Raw genomic sequence first — 22,689 nt, 5'->3', positions numbered from 1 at the left:
CGTCTTCATTCAAAAATATACTTTGTAATTAATGCTCTGTCAGTATTAGTCAGTGTGAACAAAAGGTACAACCACTTAAATAATTGCAGTTTAGCACCTCATTTTTCCATTTTCTTTATTCTGCCTGGCATTCAGCATTCTGAGAAAAAAGTAATTATCAGTACCTAAAAAGTAATTATCAGTACCTAAAGTTGAAACATTCTTGAAGTTAGATATTCAGAATGCCAGTCCTACCTTGTGGGATGCTATGCAGTTGGGTTTTGAGGTTCACAGCTGTATTGCTGAGCAAACAAATATGTCACGTTTGGATTTTAGGTTGATAAACGTATTAAGGAGGTGAGGGAGGACGGGAATGAATTTGATTATACGCTGACGTTTAGAAGCAGTCAAATGGAGATGTTCATGCTGAATTTCTTTTACATTTTGCTAGGATCTTGCTTACCGATATCTTAAGTATGGCCGCAAATGAAGCTTTTAGAACGTTTTTTATTTGTGGCTTTGTGATGCAAAACTTGCATTGAGATTATTTGTGTTTCATCCTACTGCTCTAATGTATTATGTTTGCCACAGGAAAGGCTAGATGAAGCAAACAGTGCCTTGGATTCTGCATCTAGACTGACTGAGCAGTTGGATCATAAGGAGGAGCAAATTGAGAGATTGAAACAAGAAGGTAAAATGTAATATATAACATTGAAATTATAAATATTGGTAAAGTCGTATGTATCACCTTGGTATTTTGTAGGAACATGAGAAAGGCTCCTTTGCCAGAATGAAGTAGTTGCTGCTCCGGACCAGTTTTACTGAGTAGCTGCTTCTGTGCTGTGCATCCTTTGTTAGGCTGAATCTGGACTTCAATCAGAATGACTCCCAATTTAAACCTGGCTCTGGTAGTTGTTTTCCCATCTGCAGCGCAATCTGTTTTTACTCTGGTTTGTGTCCTTGTGAGTTCTTTTTGATTTTCATAGTTTCTATAATTTTTATGTTCTCATTTTTAAAAGACGTTTTCCATGAGATGTAGGCACTTGCATGTTGGATCTTGTTTTTTATCTGCATCCTGTCTGTTCATTGTCCTTCAGCAGCCTGGGAGATGGTTATAAGTTACATTTTGTGCTTGTGAAATCAGTTTCTTCAATTGATAGAGGAGGCTCTGGTGTTGAATCTCCTATAGATTCACATCAGTGGCAGCTGGTGACATTTGAAAGTGGCGGGGCGGAAACTGCTAATCATACAGCACCGTAGCGAGCGAGCGTAGCGAGCGAGCCGGAACCCCCTAAGGAGGGTTCGGGGGGAATTCCCCCCCGAGAAAATTTTGAAAAAATAGTGGAAAAATGGTGCATTTTCAAGCAAATTAGAGAAAGCGGGAAGGTTAATAAAGCAATTGTGAAAGTGCAGGTATTACATTATTGAAGAGCTGTCATATAACATAGGTAGCTGGTTATTCAGTATAACCACAGAGCTTCATACCTGGCTATGCCAATGAAAATACTGGCTGCTACCCGCTGTTATGGCTGACAAATTTGAATAGTGGCTGCCCAAATCTATTTACAAGCCACAGGTAATAGAGCTGGAAAATTCAAATGCTTTCGACGGTGGACCAAAACATGGTTTATAGGATGTGGCCTTGCCCTAACAATGGACCACATAATTACTACTGACATATAAAAATAACTATAACAATTTGCACTGCAGGCGAATTTAAATATTGCAAATCCAAATGTGTTTACACGATACAGTTGATGCGCATTAAAATTCCACAGACCAAAAAGTAACTGTTTACTAGACCTTAAGAAGTCTTGGTCAGAACAAATTTTATTAATCAGAATTTGTAGTGTAGAAAACAGTTCCTTTCTGTGCACCTTAAATTACACAGAAAGCATTGTAAATGATAAAAGCGGAAAAATTTGCTGCTGCTGGCTAGTACTGTGTTTTTCTGATTCGAAAGTGCGTCATGGCTTGAAACACCCATCCCTGGGCAGTGCAGTGGGGCACCTCGAGGCGATTTCAGCCTGTTATCACTCCATATGAGAAAGCCTCCATACCTATCCTCCCCAATCCCCTACACCGAGATAGAGGACAGATACGGCAAAGCCTTCTGAGACACCAACAGGCCACATAAATACTCTACTGTGAGCCTAGCTCTCTGGAACACTCGTTGAATGTGGGAAATGAAATTGGAAGCAACCCAGGAGAAGCAGTGGGAGCTTTTCACGGGCAAGGCCAGGGCAGATATTAAGCATGTATTGGTCCAGTTTCTCCCAGAGGGTGTGCACTGTGTTTTGTTTTAAAACAAGACTAAAATACATACTTTAAACGTGATCACCTCGGCTTTTGCCCAGGCACACAGGCCTTTCATAGGCCATGCTTTAGATCCCCACAGTTCAGTATTTCCCAAATTTATGTTAATTGTTCGTCAACAAACGCAGTAAAATGGGATTTTGAGCCAGGAATTTGCTAACGTTCTAACCTCACATTCATTAACCCACACAGCAACCCTCCATGCATTTTAATATGTCTTACACAGTTATATTTATGTTATAAACCTCACAAGGAGGAAATGTGGAGCCAGGCCACATCTAACTATCCAACTCTGCCAAGGGCCCGCACCACTTTCAGAATAAGAGTTACTCTTAGAGATGACAACACCCCCACCATCCCATCCACAGGCTAGCCCACCCCTGTCTTATTTTGCAGAGTTGTGCACACTTTAAAACAATGACGGAGGCACATGTGGGTAGAAATGTGGTGTATAACCAAAAGAGCCTCCAGGAAGCTCCGATAGCTTGGAGTTCAAATTGCTTATTCTCGCTGATGCTGTTCCTAAGGCACTCAACCCCACAACTTAAAAATTAAAAAAAAAATATTAAACAGTATTCAGGACATTTGCTCCCACTTAGATGTGCCCAAAAGCTAATTCAAAAGCATCCTACTGGGAAATTACACGTGTTTTTATAACAATATATCCTTAAAAAGAAGCGAAAATGCAGCAATAATAATAATTTTAAAAAACGCTTTGAAATCCTAATGGTGCTTTCTAGTGTTAGACGTGTCAGAACTTGTGCAAGCAGATGCCGCCTAAAAGTGATTATGGTGTTTTAACAAATTACCAGGGGACCGGTGCTTCCCGCATTGCAGGAATTATCCATTTCCCAGCGTTTCACATCAAAAGCCTGGCGGATTCACCAGCCCTAATCCCTGCTGGGCTCTCTCCGGTAAATATATATAGAGGCACATCGGTCGAAAGAAGCAATACGGGCCACACCTCCTCATTTAAATCTCATACTCTGATATGCATCTGCTCTTCTATGAGCCTGTACGTAAGGTATTCTTGGATGTGTAGTCAATTAAATCCAAAGAAGGATGCTTCTTATGGTAAATGCCCAATGTAAGCTCACCTTGAGCCCCAAGGAAAGGTGCGCTTCTAAATTCGAAAAGCGCGCTCCACATTTAAGTCCATATTGAGACTCCGTGGCCCCCTGCAATCCCGGGGTGGTGTGACTTTTATTAGTTGGAATCATCACTGGTGTTTATTCTCTGAGGGTTCCACATAGGCAACAGTTAAAAAAGATGCCACATAATGCGCTAAGCTATTTGTCCAGGATGTGCCTACAATCTTTCTCTTGGGCATTACCGTAATGTTAGCCCCTCCAACAAAAAGCCTGGTCATTGCTATTAAGTGCAGCTCGTAGAAGACGCATCTAGTACAGAGGGCAGTTCTCTACATGTGGACAAAATTAAATACATACATGAATACACACATAGACGTCACTTTTCGGATCCCACTATTGAGGTTTACCTGTTTGGGTTAGTGCAGTGGCCCAGATGTTGTGGGTTTATTGCACCAGTTCCTTTAGAGCTGCACGTGAATGAATGAGGGCGATGATAATGATGTATCAGGAGCTGTGAGATTTAAAATTGTTCCCTTATAAGCTATATGTATCATGTGATTGATTGGGGTAAGCAAGGTTCAGAGCTAACAGAGCACTATTTGTAACCTGATTAGCGTAAGGAGCCTGGGATGTCCCAGCACGTTATTCCAGTCTTTGGAGAAGGCTGGAAAGAGATCTGTCCCATGGGGGCAGGAAGAGCACTGTGCAGGACTGAACCGAGCAACCACTGCAATACATTATCAAAACAGCGAGCAGACACAGCGTTACAAGCATCATGAAAAAAACACACAGCTCTGTCTGGCAAATTTCTCTCTATAAAATCTGCTTTGCACAAGTCATTTAAAAAAAAAAAGGGGGAAAACAATTTTCTTTTAAAGGAACAGAAAAACATTTGCAATTAATTTTTTTCGGAGCCCAGACTGAACAGTTATGTCCAAGGTGGGGTGATGAGTCCAACTTAATCGTAATTGATCCGTGAAGGTGTGCGTGGCCCGTGCTGGGTTTGGTAAAATTACCTCACCCTGAGGGTTGTAGACTAGAGACAGCAGACACATACTTGTGCTGTGATTTGCCAGTAGGCCTGCTGTTAAGCGGTTCTATGAAGGAGAACAGAATGACAGCCCCGGGCACCATGCCTTTTTTTTACCTGTCAAATGCAGACAATGGCAGGTACAATACTGGGTATGCACCTTGTGTGCCCACTCTTCACTAGATGTTCGGAATTACTAGTGGCACGCATTTTCTGAAAAAATGCAGGCCAACAGGGACACAGAATAGTTTCATTACTAAAAAAAAATCTTTGTTAAAACACAGTAATGGATAGCATTTTGACTTCCAGCCACACTAGTCCAGAGAAGTCCAACTATCAGTGCCATTCACTTTGGGGCTCTGATTGGAAAGAGGATAGTCCCTGCATAGAGAAAGAAATACTCTAGACTCACGACAGAACCCGGAGCCATGAGATGAGCAGCCACTTCTGAGTATATGTTTAGTTATGGAAATAAATCATATTCTATAAAATACGAGCGAAATAAATAGTAAACCAGAACAAGCCCCACGTCTGAGAACAGAAAGGAAAGATTTGTGTACCAACACAAGCATACATGCAAACATGAAAAGCAATGCCACCAGCTCTTCAATTAACGTGGTAATACATGCAAACTGCTATGAAGAACTGGCTGTATGATTTATCACATTAAAGGCAGACCTTTTGGCTTTCCCAAAGCTCTTTTTGCCACTAGCACAATCCGAATTTTAAGAGTGAAGCCAAGCAAAACAGTGCTGGGGAATTAATCAATGGCGTTCTTTGAAGTAATCTAGTATTAAATCACAGTATACCTTTTCCGTTTCACCTACTTACATGTAACAAGAAAGAAGAAGAGATTCAGATAGGCACAGGGAGATTAAAGCGCCAGACTTTTAGTTCATGCCAAAATGTAACCGGCATGACCACCTTATAGTAAATGCAACAGTCTCTCTCTTTGCAGTATTATCACTGAGCTTGCAGCCAGCTTGTGCACACAGTTATAGAACCCTAAAGCAGCCCAAGCACGGCACAACAAATGATTCCCAGAAGTCTTTTCAGTCTTGAAACAAAGAGGAAGTTGCAGGGAAATATTGTACTGACCTGCCTCTGAAACTGCATGTTAGATCAATGAGTATGCCTACAAATCAGTTATATACAGCTAAAAGGGCATACTCCCAAATTGGCCATATGGCAATTTTCCCACGGCTTCTACTGACCAGCCTGTGGGTACATGACTCCACCCTCATCTGGAAGAACTAGGGGATACACATCGGCGGCCGCACCATCTCCTGGCCTCCCTGGAGTTCGGCAGGAATACTAAGGGTTGATCAGTTGAGTGACAGTGAGAGCGCGCGCTGTAACCTGAAGGATCCGTCCTGTTAGGTATTTCAGAAATCACAAAATTAACTCCTTGGTGGGGAAGAAAGCTTTAAAAAACTGTGTACAGAAACAAAAATAATTAGATGATGTGGCGGGGTCCACAAGCCACCACTCAAACACTAGAATAATGCAAAACTAGTATTTATTTATATATTCATCCCAATAGCTAATCATCATTCAAGAATAGAAACATTAACATACAATTTCATTAGTACTCCCCAGAGTGTTATTGTTCTATCTATCTGGTTGAGAGGCTGCCTGTACTTTGTGTGAATAAGCCAATTATGGCCGCCGCACGCCCTCTAAAGTCTATAGGTATGACATGTTGCAGTAACATGGATGGTTATATGCTACAAAGCAGCCTGCTTTGAAATACAATTCCTAACCGCCCAACTCTTTCTAAAACATTGATTTTTTTGGCATATCAAAGCCAAGCCTGCAATTCCAAGGTACTTTGCGAACCTCATTGTTAATCATTATTTTCTTCAGGAGGCTTTCCTGCAATGACGTTCCAGTGCTCCCCCAGAGAAGCAAAAGTTTTCCGTGCACCTCAGATAAATCCAGGTACGCTGGAACGATATGACTGAAAACACATTTAAATGTGTGAATGTCATTTTTGTATTTACTGTTTAGTGCAGTTTCACTATGCAGTACTCTATGTGCTATGCACTGTGTATGGTTGTAGGTTTAAAGGCACTCTCGTTGGTGTCTGGAAAGTGCTTGTTGAGGGGGGGGTCCCCTGTGTCACCAATGATAGGATAAGACGTGTGTCGGTCGGAGATGCTTTGCTCTGACCTTTCTTAAAATCTGCGCTGCACCAGAAGCTCACACTGAGTGCCGCACAGGTTTTTGGGCATGTTCCTGTACATCACATTTTTTAGTAATCTCACTATTAAAACGATGCCACGAGCGGAGTCTGTAGGGACCTTGGAGGGCACCCTCACCCTGTAGGAATGCCCATTTGTGGTAGAAAGATAGACACACGCCGCGTATTGCAGGTCTGTGCTGAGCACGTGTTGTTCAGCTACCGGAAAAGGGCAGTTGTGAATTTGTGTCTTAAAATTTCCGGTAGTTCTGGGAAGATGTGTCAGCAAAGTGGAAAGTGCATTGGTAATGCAGCCAGCAGAATTTGCTTCATATTGAAGTGTGTGCCGTTCTCTTCCCTGGCATTATTCCTGTCTCCTCACTGCTATTCAGTGTCGTGCTATCCAGCACCTGTGAGAATACTAAGGAAATGCCGTTTACATGCACACAATTTGGACGCACATGCGCTCCACAATGCACTTAGCATACACTCTGCCGTCTGCCCCATTGCATAATTACAGTTCCTTACCTTGTAAACTGCCTGCCTAGCTGCGCTGCCGACTCCTTCCCATATGGGGTCTTGCTCACAAGCTGCCAGCGATGCAGTAAATCATTCTTGTGTCCGACTGTCTGAACACTACCGAAATAAACAAAAAACCCAATTAAGTCATCTCTTTCTGCTATCCTGCAAGGCCTCCCAGATGCAGAGCTGTACGAGTCGCCTTGACTTGATAAACTGCAGAATGAATGACTTCTAATCTAGGCCAAATCAAACGAAATGCACAGAACAGTTTTTTCTCTAAAATGCTGGCTGGAGTGAGGAATGGCTCGCTTTCTCCTTGGCACTTTCTTTAACGCTGATTGCACTCCAGCATTTTGCGCTTGTGTTTTGTTCTCGTTTGTGCCCCGTGTTTAATGTGTTATAAAAGAATAACTTTATTTTTACAGAAAGACAGACAGACATCTTGCCATTTGCCCACTGAACTGGGCTGCCCGTGTGCGCACGTAAGAAACAATCTTAAGTCCTTCTGTGCAGCCATGAACAAGCTGCACGCTTCTGCCTAATCAATCGTGCCAGGCCCCATTTGAGCAATTCCTTGGGGGGCACTAAGAACTCATGCTGAGGTGAGGTTTATTAATGCAGCCCTCCCTGAAAGCGCAGTATATGGTGGTTGCTGTGACCTTAGTCCCGGCCCCCGGGGCACAATTTTAGATAGGAGGCAGCATTATCATGTAAGTGCCAGAGCGAGCGAGCGGTAGCAAGGAGGGGGGAGTTGTGTGTCTATGAGCACGCACGCGCAATATGCACTTGTAGGTCTTGAGGAAAGTGGCTAATAGCGTTAGACAACATTAGACTAAAAGTAAATTACCACGCATTCCGACTCTTATTCTCTTCCAATGGCGCCAACGCCACAATGAACAAACTTGTGTAGGAAGCGAAGCTGTCGACTCACTCTTTGACACACTTCAAGTCGTATCTGCGCAGACTCGATTCCTGGTCTGCCTCTTCCCGTCTGCCACACCTTTTCCAATTAGTCACAGGGTATGGTCCCACCCACACTCTGTAACGAATTAGGGAAGGGAGGGGTGACAATGCTCTCACTCCCTGATTGACGTGGAAGCTTGGCAAAACCGGGCTTGTTTTTAAAACGCCCGGGGCCAAGTTTACCTGCACGTCATCAGGGGGTGGAGACTGGGCGGTAATGCTTGGTCTTTGCCGAGCTGATGACCTCACAGGCCTCAGGGCTGAGAGATCGTCAGCCCGGCAAATACCCACCTGCCCAGGGCCAGGAGAGCAAGCAGTTAAAAGGCTGTCACGTGTCCGCATTTTGGAGCACAGCAACAACGCCGATGTCCGGGAGTAGGGCAGACAGTGCCCTCATTCTAGAAACTTAAATGAAAAATTGTTTTTTAATGACAAAACATATTTTAACCATTGCTATAATTGCTTCATTTGTCTGTGAAAGTAAAGGGGGCGGAGCCCCGACGCCCATGCACAGAAACCGCCACTGATTCACATGCTGCTGAAAACTCACTACGATCAGGCTGGAGATGGTTTTGACATTAATTTAGCATCAGCATATTTTTACATAGTTTAACAGCCATCCTAACAGTAGGAGGCTGACTTAGTATATGGTGCACACATATTTAAGTGAAGCACCTTGCACTAATACGGACAACCCTTATGGTGATTTTAGTGGTCTTAGACAACCATAGAAAGCTCTCTAACTTGTAGCTGTGGAGAGCAGCCTTCAGGCGTATCTTGAAGGAGTGTTAAGCAGCTTGTTTTACCAGATAAAATCATGTAGTGTAGGTTAAACGAAAAAGAACCACATTGTATATCTAAAAAATGTTCTATTTATTACACAACACTCACACATTGCTATATCTCCTACCAGGAGATATAAACACAAATAAACAAGAATATGTCAATTGTAACAGGTAAGTAAGCACACAATTTAGTGGTCACCAGGGGGGAGATCAAACCATTAAGAACATGGAATGCAAACTGCGACCGAAGTTGGGACTTGGACCAAGAGACTCGGAGGAGCTGGGGACACATGGAACCACCCAAGGTAAGTACCCAGGAACCAAACGGAAGCTGTGCGCAGAGTGGAAACACAGCCACATGTCCAATAGAAGTCAACGGGGAAGTTGCAGTTGCAGTTTTAAAGAAGAAGGACCCTTCCCAGTGGACCCTGAAGAAACCCCTCGGAAGAAAGAAGTTTGGAGAGTCACCCCACCTGTGGATACCCCAGGAACCAGGATACCTACACCTAAGAAGCCGAGTGCATAGATGTGAAGTGACTTTGGAAACAGATACAGACCACAGTGGAGGACTTCAGGAAAGATACCGCTGGAGAAAACTGTGTCAGGGTCTAAGGGAGGATTCTTGAAGAGGAGAACCTGTAAGCAGAGGGGACAGTATATATGCCACTCGGAGGTGACCAGGAGGCATGGAAGAGCAATGCCCACCAATGGCGTACGGTTCAGGAGAGTTGACGCTGACCGTGATGCTACAGCTGGGAAGACCAGGCGACGCTGAGGAAGACCAGGAGCCGTGCATGAGCTGTCCCACGTCGGAAGTCGAGAACCAGTTGGTGTTCGGCAGAAGAACCAACAAGCCTTGGCAGCTGCAACAGCAGTGGAAAGCGAAGAAGGAGCAACGTTGGGACCATCAAGGCCAAGCAGACTCAACAACAGCAGGGGAGTCAGAGCAGGCCCGAACAAGCACGGGAGCCCACTGAAGCAGGAGAAGAACCTTAAAGAGGACCCACAGGCCGAAGGCACAGGAGTCGCAAGACGACCTTGAGCAGCTCAATAAGAAGGAAGCCCACATTGCAGGGGATGCAGTGAAGACACTGTACTTGGCAGGAAGAGATGCTGGAGACTGGATCTTCTTGTAGCCTGAAGATCTCTGGAGTGCCGAGCCGAGTGCAGAGCCATCAAGCATTGACAACAGCAAGTCGACGCATTGCACAGTGGTATGGTCCCAGTGGTTTCGACAAGGGATACTGGCCTCAAAATTGCAGAGAGGGCCAGTCAAGGCTTGCGGGAGTTGCAGAACCACCACCTTTGTTGCTGAGCCTTTCGAAGTCCGTGGGACGTCAGGAGCAACAGGGATGTACGATGGCACATCGCAAACGTTAACATCGCCGTTTTTACATCGCATGTCCATAATTACAATGCACCCAATTACGTCACATTCCAATTGAAAAGCATGCAAAATATATTCACACCGCATACAAACACCCCACATGGTTCTAAATCGCGATTTTTACCCCATGCGCATTCCACCTGACCCTAAGGCCTACAAACTACACTGTAAGCAACGTACTAAACACACTATGACCCCTAAAGCCTAAAACTGTATCATTTACGACCCTTAATCCTAAGCCCTAACACTAAAGCCTAAAACACTACCAGATCCGACCCTTAACCCTAAGCCCTAAAAGCCCTAACCCAAATGTCTAAAACACTACTATATCCGACCCTAAGCCCTAAAAGGCCTAACCCCTAAAACACAACCATATACTACTATTAGCCCTAAGCCCTAAACATAACATAACATGTGTATTTGTAAAGCGCACGTTCTCTTGGCACTGAATAACAGATGTTCATTGTTACCCAACTCAATGGTACTAAAGCCTAAAACCCTCCCCCTCCACTACACTGCCCATCAACTACCTAAAAGCCTAAAACACGACGAGTACGTCGTCGTCCTTACCTGTCTCTCGTGGTTCCAGCATTGTCTCATGTGTCCGTTGTAAGCGCACGCGATCTAATGGCGCCTCCGATGTAATGGCGTGCGTAGTGAACGCACGCTTTGTAACGTCGCGTGCGTTGTGACGGCACGCGACGTAAACGCATGCCATGTGACGCATGCGTTGCGATGGTTGTTCGCCAGCAGCAGACTGGTCAGCTTATTTGCGGTGCCTGCAGATGCAGGGGAGTGGCTCCTTCACTCCAAGGAATATTACTTCAGGTGTCCTTGATGCCCACAGGTCTGTTGAAGATCCTGAAAGAAGCACAGACTTAGGCGATGAGGAAGACTTGCAGAACAGCGAGTCCAGCAGCAGCAGCAGGAGTTAACCTTGATGCAGTCTCGCTTCCTAGCAAAGTCCATCGAAGTCAAAGTGTCCAGACGGTTTCAGGCATGAGTCTTGTCCCACGACGAATTTGAAGAGCCACCCACAGGTAAGCCCGTAAGTACCCGAGAGAGAAGGTTGGAATGACTCTGGGGTCCCTCCCAGAGGAGGAGCTGGACAGAGGGGAGGGTACTTCCATGTCCTTTGTCTAGTTTCGCACCAGAGCGGGAGCCAAGGGCTCCCTGAACTGGTTCCAACTGGAGTATGCAAGGGCAGCACCAAATGTGCCCTTCAAAGCAGTCTGGTGGCACTGGCAAGTGCACCCCACTGCAGTCCCTTTTTTGTGACGATGACCTCCACGAGCAGGCGTCACTTAAAGGGAAGAACACAGGAAGATCCCGGTACTTCCGGGGGCAGAGTCAGCACAGGAAAGCCACACGTGATTAGCGGTTAAGACCGATACTGACGAGATGGTTCCACTGAAATAGCTAGAGGTACGCGAGTAACCAGTGCTAATGAATGCTTTTTTGTGGGGGCGTGGCTTGGACGCCGATCGGGATGGCGGCGTGAGCTCGTAGCTCCGCGCGGATTCCCGCTAATTCTCCTGTTTTTCGGGACCCCAGGCGACCCGGAGAAGACGTTCCTGCCCTCTGAAGTGTAGGGGGACAGCTGGACGTAATCGGTTCATTGCTGGGGGACTGCTGGCCCCGAGGAGATCGAGGAAGAGGCGGCCGAGGTGTAGACCAGGGTGTGAAGAAAATGGCGGCGAGGAGATCGGATGGTCCCGGACTACAGCCCTGAGACCGGCTGTCGCCAAGCAGAGAGGGACCCTGCACCCGACTGCCCGACGCACTGGGATTGGCGGCGCGAACCCTTGAGCCCGGGGGACGCTGCTCGATTCACCCAGGGGACCCGGGGCCCTCGTCGGCCGCCGTCCCGTGACTCATCCTCCCCCCACCGGACTAGTGGGGGTGACGGACCGGAGCTCATCCGCCTGGTCATTGCTCCTGCGACCATTGGCGGTGGCACTGTGCTGCCTGGTGCCCGGTGCTCGGCACGGGCCCACGAGAGCGCCTCACAGAAAGGGTGGCCGGACTTGTGACGCAGCGCCCTGACATGGCGGCGATCGGAGGGCCGACACCCGGGAGCCGCGAAGGGGACTCGGCGACATCGACCCGGTTGAGTGAGAATCCCTCCCCGGAGCTTGACCAGGAACAGCGGCTGAACCGGCGCTTGGATGCCATCCTTGAGGCGATCACCTCCACCAAGGAGGCGTTGCATAACGACATTGCCCAAGTGGCCACGGGCCTGGGGCTGCTGCGTGCGGATCACGCGAAGCTGGCGGATCGGGTCAAGGATCATGACCAACTGTTGCTGGACCTGAAGCCCTCGGTGGTGACTGCGGAGCACAGGATTACAGACATTTTGGCCCGGCTGGACATTCTGGAACGGAGGGCGGAGGATGCCGAAGGCCGCAATAGGCGGAACAACGTGCGGGTCGTAGGCCTGCCGGAACGGATTGAGGGGGAGGATGCGGTGGCCTACATGGAGAACTGGTTCCGCACTGTGGTGGCGCCGGAGGGGCTTACTCCATTTTTCACCCTGGAGCGAGCCCACCGGGTGCCCGCTCGCCCGCCGGGGCTTGGCCGCCCCCCCCGTCCAATGGTGGTGCGGCTCCTCCATTATAAAGATCGAGACCTTCTCATCCAGCGGGCAAGGATGTCGGGTCCTTACGGGGTGGAGAACAGCAAGGTGACGATATTTCCGGACTACACGCAGGCGGTCCAAAAGGACAGGGCATCGTTCCTTGCTGTGAAGAAGGAGCTCAGGGAGGAAGGCATTCAGTACTCCTTGCTCTACCCGGCCAAGCTGCGGATTATCATGGATGGCACCACACATTTTTTCCAAACTCCGGACGACGTTTGGCACTGGCTTGAGTTGTACAGAGCGGGGACGGACAGGACGCACCAAAGTAGACGAGACCAGCCCAAGCAGCCCAGGGTGCGGCAGTCTCAACGTATCAGGTCCCGCAACAGGCGCCAGCGGGAGAAGCGGGAGGCCCAAATGGCGGCGGAGAAGAGAGACGCACTCGCGGCGACGGCGGCCATTACAGGGTCGCAACAGAATAGTGAACGGGCCGAAACGGACTCGGGTGGAGAGGGCAGCAGAACAGGAGAGGAACTTTCGGAGGCGGAGAGCCAGAAGGGGCCGACAGTGACCCCACAGACTTCGGATAGTATTATCTGCGGCTAAGACAGACTTTGGTCTTGATCGGGACTTCATGGTAGGGTGATATCCTGTTGCTGGAGGGCGGGTTGCAGGGTGGGGGCGCGGAGTGTATCTGAGGGGATGAAGGGCGGACGCGGGCTCCGCTGGCTGGGGTCGGCGGCGACTCACCCCCCCTAGGCCCTTAAGGCCGACTGTGGTGGAGACCACAGGGTAGGTGTGCGAGTAGTTGGTTCAAGGTTTGGATGGGGGCGGCCATTGGGTTCGTATGCTCTGTCCTGGGGAGTGGGGGTTGGGGTATGTTTCAGTTTTGGGGTTGTTGGGGGGGGGGCAACTGCATTGGGGGGGTCATGGACCGTGGGAGTGTGAAATGGACTGTACGGACTTGGTATGGGGACATTACCTAATTTGAAATGCCTAACGTGGAATGTCCGGGGGCTGCGGACTATGGTGAAGCGTCACAAAGTGCATGCATACCTGGTACGCAGGGGGGTCCAGATAGCTATGCTCCAGGAGACTCATCTCACTAAAAAAGAGTGCGCTGCCTTGCAGAAAAGATGGCGGGGCCAGGTTTTTGGCACCACTTATTCAGCGTATGCCAGGGGGGTCTTGATCTGGGTGAGGGCGGGAATCCCCTTCCAGGTCCTGAATCAGGTAATAGATCCGGATGGCAGGTTTGTAGCGGTGGAGGGGAGACTGTATGGACGGGACGTGGTTTTATGTTGTGTTTATGCACCTAACACTGACCAAGGCCGATACTTTGATGGCCTCTCGGGGTCCTTGGCCTCTTTCCTGGCGGGTCCGATAGTATTAGGGGGGGACTTCAATTCAATTACGGATGTGGCTCTGGATAGGTCCCATCCCCCCCTGGTAGACTCTCCTGTGCGCAGGCTGGCCGCGCACAGGAAGGACTGGCAAGAACGGTGGGGGTTGCTGGATGTCTGGAGGGAGAGACACAGGGGAACCAGGGATTACTCCTTTTATTCTGCCTTACATGATTTGCATGTTAGGATTGATTCGGTGCTCTGTGGGGGCTCTCTAGCGCCATTGATCACCCATGCTGAGTATCTCGCTAGGACGATATCTGATCATAACCCCCTGTTGGTGCATATTCAATGGCAGAGGGAGCGCTCAGTAATTCCAACATGGCGGCTTCGGCCGGAGACGCTAGAGGATTCTGTGTTCGACGATGCGGTCCGGCAGGGCATTGATAGTTATTTCGGTGTGAACGCAGGAACGGCGACGAGCAGGTCTGTTGAATGGGATGCAATGAAAGTGGTGGTGAGAGGGGTGTGCCTGGGTAGGTTCTCGAATGCTCGAACGACTGTGCTGAATGACCTAATGAAAGCGGAGGAGACTTTGAGGGACCTGGAACGCCGCAGGCCTACTAAGCCAGGTTTACAGGCCCAGTTACTGGACGCGAAGGAAGTGGTGGCCGCGGAGACGGAACGTTTGAGATGCTATGATTACAGGCAGTACATGATTAGGGCGCACGCAGAAAGGGACAAGGTGGGTACCCTCTTGGCCAGATTAGCTAGCCCGGAACTTAGGGGTTGCCCGATCCTCAGCATTACTGACGCACAGGGAGAGATGGTGTACTCTCAGGCGGCTGTAGTAGACCGCTTTCGGGGTTACTATGAGGAATTGTACCGGAGTCAGCTGGGAGTGGGGGTGCAGGACATCGTGGAGTACCTGGGGGAGAGGCCGCTTCCGGTCTTGGACGAGGGCGACGCGACGGACCTGGGTAGCCCGATCACGCTAACGGAAATTCGAGTGGCTATCAAACATATGGCCCGTAACAAGACGCCAGGGGTGGACGGCCTCCCAATCGAATTCTATCAGCACTATGTAGACGCTCTGGCGCCCAGGCTGCTGGTGGTATATACGGAGGCCTTCGAGAAGGGGGTGTTGCCTGCCTCCATGCGGGAGGCCTTGATAGTGCCACTCCTCAAGCCTGGCCGGGATGCCGCGGACGTGAGGTCTTATCGCCCACTGTCCATGCTGACGGTGGATTACAAGATCCTGAGTCGCATCCTAGCCACTAGACTGGCCCCTCACATGACGGGCCTGGTGCACAGGGACCAGGCCGGGTTTATACCCACGAGGAGTACGGCGATGAATATCCGCCGCCTAGTGGGAATAATGGACGCCATCTTGGAAGGGGAGGGGTCGCCAGCGGTACTGTCCGTGGATATTGAGAAGGCCTTCGATAGTTTGGAATGGCCTTTCCTGGATGGAGTGCTGGAGCGGTTTGGCATGGGCGATGGGTTTAGGAGATGGACGAGGGTCTTGTATAACTCGGCGACGGCGAGGGTACGATTGGGCGGCCTGGTATCCGCCGCGTATCCGGTGGGCAGGGGAACGCGACAGGGATGCTCTCTCTCCCCTCTATTGTTTGCCCTGGCGATGGAACCCTTGGCGGTCCATGCGAGGTCCGGCGACCGTTACGCGGGAGTGGTGGGGGATGGGCAATGGCACTATATATCGCTTTATGCGGATGACCTGCTCCTGTACCTAGCAGACACCTCGGGGGCGTTGGTCGGAGCGATGGCTCTGCTGTCCGAGTTCGGCCGATTGTCGGGCCTTAGGGTCAATTGGGCAAAGACCTGTGTGTTTCCGCTGAGAGCGGGATCGCCAGCCCCTAGCAGCGACCTGGGTGTGACGTGGGAGCCCTCTTGCATCGTCTACTTGGGGGTCCGCATTTACCACTCAGCCGCCGACCTCCTGGAGGGTAACATTGGCCGTTGTGTCCGGTCACTGCGGGGTAGTTTGTCTTTCTGGTCGACCCTACCGCTGACAGTCCTGGGCAGGATAGCATTGTTGAAAATGGTGGCGCTCCCGCGCTTCCTTTATTATTTCCGAACGCTACCGGTTTGGATTCCCCAGGGGGTGTTTAGGGACCTGCGGTCCATGATTATTGGCTTTCTGTGGGGGCATGGCCGTCGTAGGGTAGCCTTGAGCACGCTCCTTCGCCCCAAGCTGGAGGGGGGCATGGCTGTGCCCGATCTTGAGCTATATTATTTGGCGGCGCAGTTGCAGGTCCTAACGCAGAATGTGGCCAGGGTGTTCCGGGGGCCGGTGGAAGACCGGGATCGGGGGATACAGCGCCACGTGCTGTCGTACATCATTATGCAGCAACGGCTCGAATTACGGGCCCTCACCATGGAGGAGCGGACGCTCCGGCTGTGCTGGCAGAGGAGCCTCCGGAGAGCGAGAGCATCGCGGCCTTATGCCCCGGAGATCCCGATCGGGATGTTGACGGCTTTACCGCACGGAGGGGACTGGTCTCCGCTGATGGATTGGGAGGACGCGGGGTTGCAGGTGGTGGGCGACTTGTATATAGATGGGGCGTTGGCACCGTTTGACGTGCTCCGGGACCAGTTCGGACTGCCTGAAGGGGGTTTCCTACTGCACGCGGCTATAGTGGCTGCTGTGCAAAAGCACTGGAAGGAGGGGCTCCTGGAACCCGCGACGACTATGGCATGCCAATATGTGGTGATGGCGGCTGGCACATTCAAAGCTGTGACGTGCCTCCATAACAGGATGCTGAACGATGGGCTGGAACCACTCCATGGGCTCAAGGCTAAGTGGGAGGAGAGCGTTGGCCGGCCCATACCGGATACGGCATGGGGCCATATCCTGCGACGCACGTGGAAGGGCACTAGGAATGCGCGCTTTCAGCAGGTCCATTTTTATGTGCTCCATAGGGCCTACCTAACCCCAGAGAAACTACAGCGGCACTTTAGGGTGCCGGATGCCTGTTGCCCCCGGTGCTCGTCCCCAGGGGCGGACATGGACCACTTGTTTTGGGGGTGTCCGCAACTGGGAACTTATTGGGCGGAGGTAGGGGACCTCCTGAATGAAGTGACTGACAGGGAGGTAGACTTCGACATGGCGACGTGTCTATTGCTCTGGTTCCCACATACTAAGCACACCAAGGTGACCAGTAAATTTATAGATCTGGGCCTGATATTGGCTCAAAGGGAAATATCGTGGCACTGGAAGGCCAGGGGGGGTCCCTCACTGCGTAGATGGAAGAATGAGTTGCTGCGATGGTCTGACTGCGAGAGCGTGCTCCGGATGAAGCAAGCGGTGAAGTTGGGGACTGAGAAGGCTCTGGATGCAGCGCGTGCGTGGGAGTTAGTGGTACAGGCTCTGCGTGATGCTTTGGTTGAGGATGAAGACGGCGAGGACTAAGCCGCTGGACACCGCGGGGCGAACACAGAAGTATGCCTTCATGCACTGTAGTGGAACCATCCAGTTCAGTAGAGCGAAGCACACACCTTAGCAGTTGCCAGGGGGGGGGGCGTTGGGGGGGTTAGTTATAGAGGGGGTTGGGGAGGGCCGGAAGCCGTTGGAGGGTTGCTGGTGGTGGCCTGGATCTCCTGGGACTAGGGGTATTGAGTGGCGGGCGGATTGAGTGGTTGGAACGGCCTGGCACGAAGGCCCAATAGCCTAGAACAGGCCCCGATGGGGGCGATTACGTTGATACCTTGGAGATGGCTGACGGGACTGTTGTTGTGGGTGGGGGGGTAAAAGCAGATACTCAAAACGACCTTTCGCCAGGGTCCCAATGGGACGTACACTGTGTTGTGCTCCTCCGGAGCGATCTGATATGCCGCCCGGCCTCCTGGATGCGGGCTGAATGGCTGTGTACAATTGTGAACTGTTACTGGTGGGAGGGGCCCACAAATGTACTGGCTGATTACTTTTTTCCTGCTGTTTATAACTCTGCAATAAAAATATATTTAAAAAAAAAAAAAAAAATGAATGCTTTTTTGTCTAACAGCTCCGGAACAATATTCCGTCCCCTGTTGAAGCACGCGTTTTGGGCTCACGAGGTAACGCGATATAAGAGACTAAATCCGTAACGAGAATTTGCCTCATAGTCAGAACAGCGATGTTTATTCTTAATGCCTGATGCATCGAATTATCCCATCATGCTAAGTAAAGTTTACAAGCCCATACCAGAATCATATCCTTACGCAAAAACTAGTCATAAGAACCAGTCATAAAGCCAAACATAGTATAACAGACAATCGTGTAATTGCTACCAAGAAGGTGTGAGTGCATATACCTACTATAGACAGTAGTCTTTCCTAGAAAGATGATTAATAACACCACAGAACCCCAACAGTTGTCAGTAAAATCTCCATGTGAACAAAAGTTGTCCAATTTATGCGTGTCCCAGTTATGAAAGAGGTAAAATAGAAACCTCGTAGTTGCAGCTAAAATGTAGCGCTAAAATGACTTTGTTTGTTGTATGCGTACATGTTTTCTGTGTTTTCTAAATTACAGGCACAGTACACCTCGCCCAGATTAAAGTGGAACACAAGACCCACTGTAAGTTACTTCACAAATAGTGTAAGTCCTGAATTCTTGTCCTGATGAATGCCCCATAGACCCGGCTGGGCTCAATGAGGCTGAAACATGTCGACTGAATGTCCAATTGGATGTATAGCGGATTCAGTAATATGATCCTCATCTATACACTACAGATTTTAACAATTTTTTCTCAATCATTTTTGAATTAAACCTTTTTTTGGGGTGAGCAAAGATTTTTTAACCCCACTCACGTATGAGTACTGTGTAAAAACTATCTCTGGACACTGCTGCGTTTTCCAGTGGTTGCCTCAGGCTTGAGGCATGCATACAACGAATAAAGACCCAATGATGATGCATTAACGCATTATTATAGGCGGAGAACCAAGATATACCGCCCTCGATTTCAATGCGTGTATGAGGGTTTTTTTACTGAGCGATAGAGAACCTTGGTAACGCAGTTACAATTTGTCCATTCCCACTTTTTGATTATTGAGTATTAATATGGGGAAGCTGAATGGACAAAAAGATTTCCTCCTCCCTACTTGGTGATTTTGACTAGTCACATTAATAGCCTATCTACGGCCTTTCTAAAAAAAATGACCAAACTTTAACTACAACCAGTCAGGCGACAGCACACTCTAGAACACCCCAAACAAAGGCTGAGACCCTCAGATTTTATACCGCACCTATTGTGAAGGGAGCCTTCCTGAGCTCTGATCAGGTTTTCTCTTCTGAATTCTTCTCAAGAGTCCATATCTATATAATGTCTGAATCTTCTAAAACAGATCTCTTCAGATCCTGCATATCCTGTGGGAAGAAAAGGCTGCATGTGGATGACCCACATAAGGACTGTCTGTACCTCCTTTACCAACTTCAGGTAAAGGAAAGCAAGATGTATTGCACGTTTTCGTCAAAAAACATTGTCAGATACAGAGGTATGACTGCTTCTGTGACTACATCAATCCAGCTCATCTGGGGAAGACCGATACGTCCCACACAACCCGAAAAAGGTCAAGATCTTCTGACCATGAGGTATCTGAGGGGAATAGAAAGGCCTTGAAGAGAAAGGAGAAACTAAGACTAGTCTCTACAGGTGCAGCCTCCTCCCAACAATCTACTCCTTCAGAATGGAAAAGTGAGCGAAAACATTCTCCCTCCTAACGGAACCGTCAACATCAAAAACTTCCAAATCGACGACACTGTCGACGCCGTTGTAGACAACGGCAGGTTCATCAATCTCGTTGATGAAAGCCATTGTCGACGAAAACATTGATGGCAGCCTCCACAGCTCCTATTTTGTCACAATAAGTTTTCTTATTCTAAATCACCATTGACAAAAGATCAGAATTCCAGGTACATAGTCGGCAGCCAAACCATCGACGAAGCCGACATTCTTATAGGAGACAACATTTGCACCGTCGGCAGCCGCACCGTCGGTGACGATGCTGTTGACAGACGCCGCAGTCTATCTTCACATTGTTGAAGGTAAAAATCACTACGACAATATTGACACCTCAACTTACCTCACCAAGTAAAGTGTCACTTTTGCTGCCTAGCCATTTGCTAGATGTAGAAGAGTCAGATTGGGATGGGGCTTATGGGGAAGCGCACAGTCCTTTAAGGTTCCGGGTAAAATACCTAGAGGAGGACTCTAATGATGTTGGATCAGCCACCTTCCAACGTCAGTCAAACAAATTGACTGCTTTCTACATGACTTCAAGGAGCAAGCCAGGAAGTCTGTAAGGGCAATTCCTATCATAGATTACATCTGGGTGTAAGAAATAAAGATTATGAAGAATCCCGCAACTGTAACACCAGTCCACCACACCTCGACAAAAAGTGCAAGGCCACTGATGATTCCCTGGCCTGTCTCACAAGTCATCCAAAACCTGACTGAGCCGTTTCTCAGGCTGGGCAAAGATTCTCCAAGAATCCTTGCACCTCCTATCTCGGCGCCTCCAGACAAGGAGGGTAGGTGCCTGGACAGTAAAAGAAAATGATTCTCCCTCATGTCAGCCATCACAATGCGCGCATCCAATTCTGTAGCAATTCTGTTACATTCCAACATGTCAAGTTCTCACCCAAAAATGTCATCATTACTGCAGTTATGTTTCAAATAGTCATCTCTCCCAACGCTTTAGCCCTAATCTGTATAGTTGAGTGTGCGCTGGTAGCACATAAAACTGAATTACATGCTGTTGGTTTCCTGTAAATTTTAGATGCTAGGTTTTCACCTTCCACATACAGTTCTACGTCCAAAAAGTCTAAACATTCCGTACTGAAATTATGAGTGAAAGTAATATTGTATGTTTTTGGACTCGGACACTTGATAAATTCCTGCAGATTGGCAACACTGGCAGTCTAGATTATGGAAACATTGTCTGTAAACCTGCCCCAGTATAAAATATGTTCAAATCGAACAGGAGAGCAATCAATCGTGATATGTTGGTGTTCGTACCAGCCGATATAGAGGTTTGCAAAGGAAGGGAAACGTTGCAAGCCCATTGCGACTCTCTGTATTTGTTTGTACCAGAAACTATTATGCTCAATATGTTGCTGTCTAGAACCAGATATATCATTTCCAGAATCATACCAGTGTGTTCCATCAGTGTGGCGTCCCTAGAAGACAAAGTATTGCGTAGCTAGGAGGCCTTCCTCCTTACGAATACATGTGTACAAATAACACACGTCAAGATACATCAGAGTTTGTTCTTCAGTCCAGTTAAAGTCACTTAATTTGTTAAACAGATCTCTAGTTTCCTGGATATAGGCAGGGAGATTCCAAACCAAAGGCTGTAAACAAAAATGTAGATGTATTCAGAAATATGATCCATGGGGGACCCAATCCCCGAGATAATGGGTCTGCCCGGTGGGAAAGGACTAGTTTGTGCACCTTTGGAAGAACATATATAAAAGGTATTTTAGCAAAAGGATTGTATAATTACTTGAATTCTAAGTCAGTAATAAAGCAAGAGCCATGCCATTAAGTTAACCTGTGTAATATATGTGTAGAATCCTCTGTGATATGATTACAGTCCAATTTGTCAGATAGCTGGCGATCAATCTCATGTATTTAATCACTGTGATGTTCTTGCATTACGGCGCAGAGCGGGAGAGATATAGGTATAATGGCTGGGAGATACCTTTTGATGAATGTGTGATTAAAAAGGATCCCTGCCCTCTCTGTAACCTTGAGGATGGTAGCACCCAGACTGTAGGGTGACAAGAACAAGTGTTCCAACCACAGGCAGGTAATTATGGTAGGACTTAATTAGGAATCCACCGTACCTCTACCTAATTAGTTCCAATTAGAATCTAGTAAAGGTATCTTTTAGGGATCCGTTCCCCTGATGAATGCCCCAGACCGTGTAGGCTTATGATAGTGGGTAGAAACATGTTGGCAATAATTTAGGGGTGAGACATTGTACTCCAATTCCCAAATCTCTTTTGTTTTTTTGTTTTTTTAATCTTTTTTATTACAGAAACACAAAACAACAATACAACAAAAACATCAACAGAAAGAAAAAGAGCAATCGTCAAAATGAACGTATCACATAAGTTAGACACATCATACATATGATCAATAGATTCAAGAGAGACATTACAATTAATGATACGGACACATAATGACATTAGATCCTTAGAGTGACTCCTTGTCCATATTGTATAGGGTGTCATCCTCAAAGGGGATACACAGAAATTCCCTGCTTTTGTCCTTGGGTCTTTTCGTTTTTCATCTTACCTAGTGTTCCATAAATAAAGGTAATATTCTAAGGTATGTGTAAAGTTTTCGTCTGGATCCCCTGTTATATGGAGTTGTCCAGTAAGCTTTATGCAAGAACTCCCTCCTAACTAGTCAGTCTTCGAGGATGTTGAGTCCGCCCGGTGGAGGTTTCCTCTTCCATTAAGGATGACTTCCCCATAAGTTAGGAATCGGAGGTCTCAGCTCCAT

General features: G+C 48.2%; 1 protein-coding gene across 1 annotated transcript in view; it reads left to right on the top strand.

Moving 5' to 3' along the window:
* TRIP11 (thyroid hormone receptor interactor 11) overlaps positions 1 to 22,689 on the top strand; it is a 485,462-nt gene that overhangs the window by 355,710 nt on the left and 107,063 nt on the right. Inside the window, exon 16 of the mRNA XM_086937682.1 lies at positions 571 to 670. Within this exon, the coding sequence (XP_086793808.1) occupies positions 571 to 670 (100 nt within the window). The remainder of the gene's footprint in view (positions 1 to 570; positions 671 to 22,689) is intronic.

The sequence above is a fragment of the Lissotriton vulgaris genome, chromosome 9, assembly GCF_964263255.1.
Source record: "Lissotriton vulgaris chromosome 9, aLisVul1.2, whole genome shotgun sequence".
Taxonomy (NCBI): Eukaryota; Metazoa; Chordata; class Amphibia; order Caudata; family Salamandridae; genus Lissotriton; species Lissotriton vulgaris.
Note: the sequence above shows the minus strand (reverse complement) of the source record. Positions and strands in the feature narration are given on the sequence as shown.